Source organism: Hydra vulgaris, chromosome 05, assembly GCF_038396675.1.
Source record: "Hydra vulgaris chromosome 05, alternate assembly HydraT2T_AEP".
Classification (NCBI taxonomy): Eukaryota; Metazoa; Cnidaria; class Hydrozoa; order Anthoathecata; family Hydridae; genus Hydra; species Hydra vulgaris.
This window is the reverse complement of record NC_088924.1, coordinates 10,591,388-10,600,379: the sequence shown is the minus strand read 5'-3', so window position 1 is coordinate 10,600,379 and position 8,992 is coordinate 10,591,388. Positions and strand designations below refer to the sequence as shown.

Genomic DNA, 8,992 nt, shown 5'->3' with positions numbered 1-8,992 from the left:
ATCAAGTGAATGGAATGGAATGTTTTTTTCTTTCTAAACAGTAGTTTGCAGAGTAAATAGGATTTTAAATATAGTTCTAATGGATTATGCTGACAAAACTTCTAATCTGTACAATTTATCAAAAGACAGTTATAACCACTTGTTGACAAACGCCTTTACCTCTACTTGCAAACTAGCTAATTGTAAAATAAAAGATAAAATAGACAAAGAAGGTAAACAAACTTTAAAGGATCATGCTGTTTTTAACAAAATTGACATAAATACATCTTCTAATTGTTTCATAACGTTAAAATATCATAAAACTGATTTTACAAGCATTCCAATAGCTAGATTAATAAATCCTGCAATAAATGAAATTGTAAAGAAATGAAAAAAAAAAAAGAAACGAGTTAGTGAAGACATTCTCTCTAAATTAAACTCTAATTTAAAATTTTTGCATCTAAACCATTAGAAAAGCACTCAAAATGTTTTCAATTGATTTTAAAATATAACAGATAAACACCTTTATAAATTCCTCATTTTTGATATCAATTTCTACCCTTCAATTAGTGAAAAACTCCTTAACAATTCTATCAGTTTTGCGGAAAAACATCTCACTATAAGCACAGAACATAATTCAATTATTATTCATGCAAAAAAATCTTTACTGTTTAATAATAACCAAGTTTGAATAAAAAAAATTTAGCGGTTGATATGACGTTACAATGAGTGTGTTTAATGGCGCAGAAGTATGCGAATTTGTAGGGATATTTATTCTTTTTGAAAATTCAAATTTTTAAAATAAATATGACTTTGGCTTAATGACAGATTAGCAGTTTTTCAAAATGCTACCAGTCCACTAATGCAGAAAATTAAAAAGCATGCAATTTTTCAAATAAAACGATCTTAGCATACTCTGTATAGTGCAACCTTAAAATTGTGAATTACCTCAACATAACTCTTAACCTCTGCAACCAGTTATACCAGCCATACTGCAAACCTGATGATAATTTAAACTATATACATGCTCAATCTAACTACCCTTCTAGTATACTTAAACAATTAATTAATAAAAACAATTGTCCTTTACTCAATAACTGCTTGACCAACAACCAGTGGCGTACGATGAGAATGGCATGGGGGAGGGAGGAGGGGGGAGGGGGTGAAGCATGACTTTTGTCGATTAGATTTACACTTTATTAGAAAAAGACTTAAAAAAAAAAAAGTCCTCGTTTTTAATTTTTTGCCGACAAGGTAGATGTAGTCGATATTTGCTGACAGATTTTTTATAGTCGGGGGGTTAGATATCCCCCTGTGCCCCCCTCAATCCTTAAGAACAGCCCTGCCAACAATACTGTATACCAAGCAACTATCACTTCGGAAATTTCCTTCGTTTGAAGGCTTAGGATTGACAAAAGCAGCGTTTTGTTTTACATTTTTTAGTTTATACCATTGTATTTTACGAAGCATCTATTTATCATAAAAGATTATTGCTGGTATTAGATTACTATTTGTGTAAAATTGATTTTTTATTTGAAAAGTATATATATATTTTTTTTATTAAAGATTAAAATATGGAAAATGCATTGCATTAGCTTCTTTACATTCTTTAAGTACCTCCTAGGAATAAGAATCTACCATCTACAGCTGATGTTGCAGCTCACTTTCTTGTAAATGTTTTCCTTGTTTATTTCCAGCTTAATGATTTATGTTATAAACTAGGTCAATATTAACTCCATGTTCCATTTATATTGTACCTTAATTTATTTATTTTTTCTTACAAAAGATACTACAGCTGTAATATTATAGACTATAGTCGAAGTTATACTTCTTTCATGTAGCCGTTTGTTATTGCACTAGGGGCTCAAGGCAATTTCGTGCAATCGTATATTTTCATAGAAGACAATGTGATTCCAATGAGAAATGTCATGTTAAGTGCAGCAGACCGTCTTCTTAAAATATACTTTAATATTGACTTCGAATACCCACTAGGGTGCGGGCATTAGTTACATTTTTTACAAATAGGTGTCACGCGGCAGTGATCTTTCATTATTTATTAATGAAAAATTATGGAGTGGATAAATTGTTTAATAAATTTCTTGTTAACGAATATTTTGTAATTTGTATCCGACGGTTATTTTATTAGATTCAATGTTTTTTATGACATAAATAAGTTTAGTAGATTAAATAATAAGTTGTAATAAAGTAATAAGTAATTAATAAAGGTTTTGTAAACAAATTATAATTTTATTGCATATGTGGAAAACGCGGTGATTTTACTTGATATTTTTGTTTTATTTGGAGTTTACATTTATATCTATTCGTTAATTTTACATTTATATCTATTCGTTAATTTTTATAAAAAATTACATTTTTAGTTTTACAAGCACTTCAGCAAAAGTTTTCATTTGTTTTCGGTTTTTCATAAATATGATTAACATGTTATTTTTAATTGTAATCTCTTTTTTTTAATTAAAACTACTATAAACATGTTTGTTGGAATAAATATATACTTTTTGAAATTGACTCATTATCAATTCAAGTTAATTATTAGTAATGAGAACATCTACTAAACTATATTTGGTAATGTGATGAGATCTAATGCTGTTACTTTTAAAATATTAACTGACAAAAAATTTTATAGTTACTTCATTTGTTCATTTTAAACACGGTTTCCTAATAAGTTGAAGTTAGCAAAGATTCTATAATTTATTAATATAATGTTTTTACCATTTATAGCAAAGTTTTTAAAAATGCGTATTAAAATCTAACTGTGGACACTTTTTTGTTGCATTTATTAACATGCATTGAAAATTAAAATGTAATTTCGTAATTTGTTGGTTTTTACCATTTGCTACTATAGTTTTCTTTTTAAGTTGAAAACTTAAAACACCTGAAAACAAACTTCAAATGGTTGCATGCCAATTTTGCTATTTAGATACACTCGTTACACTGGGTAAGAATTTTTGACTGAAAAGTGATAACTAATACAATTTTTTAAACATTAGATTATGCTCAATGCTTTTAGAACGAGTTCTTTGAACAAATTTATGATTTCTATCGCCACAGTTACCTCTTACATAACCTTCAAAAGTAAAATCAGTTTTAAAGCTAAAGGTTTCACTTGAACTTCTTTTTCTTTGAATTATGTTTTTACGATAATCTCTTATATTAAAATTATTGCGTGGTTGGAAAAAAGAAATTTGGTTTCTTCTAATATTTGATTTGAGTTCATTGCATGCAAGTATTTCGTTTCTTATTCTTTTAACGGCAATGCTTCTTAAATGACACACATTTCTAAACAAAAAAGATAAAAATAATATTGGATAAATTTATTTACCAAAATTATTTAGTGAACTTTTTAAAATAAAACTCTAAATAAAAATAATTTTAAATAAAAAATTTTGACAAAAACTGCTCGACTCCGTTAGTTAAAAACAGGTCCGCTCCGTTGGTCAAAAATTTAAAAAGTTATAATCATTTATTTATAATCATTATATACTTTTACAATTACTTCGGTTAATAGTTATCAAATAATAATATAATAGCTATAAATTATCGAATACATAAAAATAGCGTTTATCATCATCAACACCAATGTCAAGTATTTCAGTTAAATATTTAAAAAAAATCACAAATTTGAATTAAAGTTAGCAGAGTTGAAAATCCCACCCGGCGGCAAAGGGAGGCAAAAGCCGTGGGCGGCCTCCCAAAATATTTTTGGAAGCAAAATGTTCTGGCTTTCGCCTCTAGTCGCTTCTGCTTCTCAATTGGCGTCCGTACCTAGAGTTTATTTTTGGAGGCAAAATGTTTTGGTGACCGACGCCAATAGGGACGTGTAAGCCACTGGTATCCGCCTAAAAAATACCGTTCAAAAATTGTATTTTTAAAAATCAATTTAATTTTCGAAAAAGTTTTTTAATATTGGAAAATTGAATTCAAAAATAAATTTATGAATTCATAATGAATATTAAAGGAAATTGTATTTTTCAATTATTTTTAAAATATCCAAAGTTAAGAATTTAATGTTATGGTCGTAAAGTGAAAGTTTTAGCATGTTAGATAAACGACAAAATATCAAATTTTGATCATAAACTGACAATTTAATTATTATAAACTCTTTTTTTTTCAAAATGATTTTTTCGTCTAAGGCATAGAAAAGAAATTTCCAATTTTTAACATTCGTTTTAAATATGAAACTAATAATTTATTTAACAGTTTTTTTTTCAATTTTGTTTAATTTTATTCGCATTTATTCGAAAAACAACCACTCCGACAAAATTATTATTTTAATTAAAATAGTTAAAAGTTTGGAAATAAATAGTATAAAACGCATCTTTCATGTCAAATTTTTAATATTTGCTGTAAATTAATATTTAAATTGCTCGTTAACTAACGTGAAAATATTTTTTAATATTTTCGCCGGCGGGAGGCAAAACTTCCGCATTCAATTTGGCGGCCGCAGCCAGCTGGAAGACAGAAGTCAATGGATGTGGCCTCCAAAATATTTTGCGTTTAAAGATTCTTCTGAAGCTAGCCACAAGAGCCTACCAATTGGCGTCAGTATCCAAAACACTTTGCATCCAAAATAAACTCTGGCTGTGGCCGCCAATAGAAAGGTGGAAGCCACTGGACGCTAAAGCCAGAATATTTTGCGGCTAAAAATTTATTGTGAAGCACCTGCAAACTGGGTCGGAAGAAAAGTGTAGGTGAAAAGATTTACGCCATTTATCAACACTGAATATTAGTTTCAATTTTGCATTCAAAATATTTTTGTGACAAGTTAGTCCAGTTTATTTAATTATATAAATATATTCAATGTGAATCTATTTCAAGACAATATTAAACTTACCTGTTCCAATATTGAGTAATAGATGTATCCTTCTTTATTTATTTTTCCTATATAAATTGGTTTGCTCCTTTTATTAATCCTCCAATAAAATAGAACTTTCAAATTTTTGTTTTTAAACTGAAATATAATAGCGACCGACTTTTTTAAAAAAAAGTCTGGTCAAATAGCTTCTTACAATATTAAGTTTTTAAAAAAAAAATACTTTGTAAAACTTTTTTTTTCATATTCTTGCAGAAAAAAAAAGTTCAATCTATTAAAAAAACTCCCATCACAAATAAAAAGTTAAAATTCTGAATGTTGACCAAAATTCGGCTAAATCATCCTATGCTAAGACATACTATGATTGATTGTTTATTTAAAATCAACAAATTCAAAATCAAAAATCAATCAATTGATTTGTCATTGTATATTGCAGTCAGTTACAAAGCCACGATATGTAACAATCAACATGGCTTAACAAAATCAGAATGTTTAAAGTTTAACTATTATCATCAATCTTATGGAACCAACACTAAAAAATACTAATATTTTTAAAGGTAAAAATAAAATAAAAATGTCGGAAAAAATATTGCCTAAAAATTACTGTACAGCTATGTAGTCGCTAGCTAATCTAGATTAATGGTCCCAAAGGGTAATGCTCTTTGGTACCATTTCGGTTTATAGTGTATTTTTACTGTCAGTACACTTACAGATGGATTACATGACGAAAAAAAAATCCTTACCGCCATTTAAAATACGCTCGAGTAAAAACTGTTAATATTAGAAGCAGTAGTAATCCATTAACACCTAATAGCCCATACACCACAATAATCAAATCTAAATTAAAAAAGAGATGGCAATTCTTATGTTTAATAAATTGAAAAAGATGGTAACTCTTATGTTTAATAATGATAATGATGATTTTGATAATGATGATTTTGTAATCTTTAAATGCTAAAAAATGAAACTTATTTTTAAATAAGTTACCTTTACATAATGGCTTAGAATAGAATTTAAATATAGATACTATTACTTATTACAATAAATTTAATATTTTTATTATTCTTTATGTATATGTATTATACTAAAACATTTATGCAAGAGATGTATACGATAGTGTACTCCAAAAAGATTATATCATAAGCTTTAATAAAACTTTTTTTTCTTTCAGTTAGACTTTTTTTATAACCTAACAGGCAAGAGTAGTTTAGAATAAGAATAAGTTTTCTAATTAAAAAACGAAGTAAGGATATAACACTGCTATTCATTCTCGTAATAAAAATCTTGTTCATTAATTAAAGTTCATGACCACATTATTGTTCTTTTTATTATTCTTAACATTAAAGCTATTATTATTATTATTATTATTATTATTATTATTATTATTATTATTATTATTATTATTATTATTTATACTATATATATCATTATTGTTGCCGTTCTTAATATTAATTTTCACGTTAATATTTTGTTTGGCCACCACTCTCTTTTTTAAAATTTCTGAGTACGCCGCTGACAATTTTTTTTAATTTTTATTTAGGTGCCCCATGAAGTCCTTATAATAACAGCATCTATATGGTAAGCCATAGTTATAGCATCTGTATGGTAGGATTTTCTCACACTGAACACTCCATCTATAAACTATTACTATTATTTTACAAACAAATGTTATTAATTTTGTACGAGTTATTGGCCAATAAATGTTTTTACGTGCATTGGCCTTAGGGCCTTTTAAATTGATTGTGTCTTAGACCCAACTAATTCTAATTGCGTTATTGTGATTGCGATATATTTAAATACATTGTAATTATTTATCATTTTTCCGCAACAGAACTTGTTCTCTTTAAAGATTAAAAATAGTTTATAAGTTTTTTTCTTATATTATGAGGGTTTCTTGGCCTGTGTATTTTTTGTGTTTACTTATCCAAGAAATAAAAGAATTACAGCTCTTACTTGATTCGTCTTTTTGGTCGCATTTTTCTCCATAGTATGATGGTTGACACCTAGAAAATAAGTGTCTTGTTTCGTTTTTATAACATAGATACAAAATAAGTAAAAAGAATGTAACATAAATAACAATAAAAAACCTGCAAATGCTTCGGGTGAGATTTTGGATTTCTATTTCGTAATACCACCCATTATTATTGCAATACGCATTATCAAGAGATATAAAAACGAAACCGTCCTCTAAAGTATGTGTAGAGTTGTAATCCATTTATGTATTTTTTTTTAGTAACAATATTACACTGATTGTTTTATTTTTGAAAATATGATATATGTCAAAAGAGTCTTGTTCATTAATTAAAATCTTAAACAACGACTTGGTTTAACGACATCCGTTACATTATAACTTGATAAAATGTTTATAAGAAAAAGACAATTTAATTTTAGTAATGATTAGAATATATGTAAAATTAAAATAACAAGAATTGCAATTAAATTTTTTTTTTTTTTTTTTTCTTTCTGTTTTAACTTAGAATAAGACTTTTATCACTTCATAATATAAAAGTATAACAATAACAAAATTAATTAAAACAGACAAGGGGCTCAAAGAAAATGAGGATAGCTATACGTTATTGCAATATTCTATTATCAAAATTTCAAAAGAATATCCTAGTATGTTATAATACACGTTTTGTAAAAAATTGCAATGTTGGGTGTGGGGACAATAGTAAATTTTTAAAAAAAGTCTTTAAAGTCTTCTATATCTAGAATTTTCTTTTTTTTAAAAAAAAAAAAAAAAAGTCTTTTAGAAAAAAAGTGGGGTGAGAAGTGCACCCCAGTGTCGTCGGCCCTGCGTTGTGCACAGATTTCGTTGCGTTGTGCGCAGATAAGATTTTTATATAACAAACAAAAAGTAAAAATAAAAAAGAACAGGTTTAACAACAATTATTCAGTTCCTTAAGTTTTAAAAGTTTCTTTTTTTGATATAAACTTGTGCGAACGAATTGAAAATTACGAATTTACCGCACCCTTGAATCCTTTTTTTTCGAGCACCAAAAGTATGGAAAGGTATTTCATACTTTTGGTCCTCGATATGAAGTGCTATATTCTGCATATTTATTACTTATCCGTAAAAGTTTATATGTGTTCATCATATTCGCTCTTAGATGATTTTCATCTTAGAGCGAATATGAGTTTTCATTTTTGTTTATTTCAATCTTGTCATTAAAGCTTGCAGGAGAGATATTCTTATTTCTATTGTACATGAAAATTAAATGCTAATAAATAATTATTTTAAATACATTCATCAATTTCATATCTTTCAGCGCATACCATCATCATTTTCCAGAAATTTTAAGGTTCTTTTTTATTAAAGAAAATAATTGTATATTTATTTATTTCCAGAAACATTAAATCGTTTTTTGTAGTTATAAACGTTTTGACAAATAGTTGTTAAGATGTTAAGAAAAAAAATTGTTCACAATTGAGAGCAACTTTTTGCAATTGATAGCAATTAGCATTTTTTTTTTTTTTTTTTGTTATACCGCCGATATTTTTTTTATTACGTGTTGAACAAAATGATAAAGAGTTTTTGAATTCTACAAAAGAAGTAACAATTTAAAATTGAAAGTTACATATGCACCAACTTATTCTAGAATATAAAACTTATATTAACAAACTATTTTTTTTTAAATTTATTAAAATTTTTTTTATTAAATTCTTTAAAAACCTATTTGTTAGCATTTTAAAATATATATTATTAATATATAATAGTTTCAGATAAAAGAACATGATCTTAATTTTAAAATGGCAAAAATTTTGATTCAGTTCAGTTGTTTTTAATTGAGACATTTCTTTTTCATCTACTCTTAGTTTGCCATTAAGTGTTGGGTTGGTGGGTTAAAAGCGTAGGTACTTTTAGGGAGGTAGAGGGTACTCAAAAAAGCGTATAACAAAATGCGAGAGGGAGGAAAGGAGGAGGGTGGGGGAAGAGGGGGGAACGGTAAAAAATAAACGTTCGTACTTTATGAACGACCCCTAATGTGTCTTAACTTCATGCCACGATGTGAAAACATTGCATGCTTTTTTAAGTTAAAACTGTAATTATATCTCACATTCATTTTGTATTTCTTTATAAAAATTCTACGTAATCAAACTTATTGTTAGTTATTATTTAATATCCCTTCAAAACTGTTTTCTCTTAAAACAGAAAAGCAGAAAAAAGTTTATGAGGCAGAG

At 27.1% G+C, this 8,992-nt stretch overlaps 1 protein-coding gene across 1 annotated transcript; it reads right to left on the bottom strand.

The window, feature by feature from the left end:
- Nucleotides 1–2,740: 2,740 nt before the first annotated feature.
- LOC136079958 (uncharacterized) lies at nt 2,741–7,076 on the bottom strand. The gene is made up of 4 exons (XM_065796616.1): nt 6,898–7,076; nt 6,764–6,813; nt 5,554–5,647; nt 2,741–3,276 (listed from the first exon to the last, which is right to left on the bottom strand). The coding sequence occupies exons 1-4, from the start codon at nt 7,023–7,025 to the stop codon at nt 2,964–2,966; spliced, it is 585 nt and encodes a 194-aa protein (XP_065652688.1). The 5' UTR covers nt 7,026–7,076; the 3' UTR covers nt 2,741–2,963.
- Nucleotides 7,077–8,992: the final 1,916 nt, after the last annotated feature.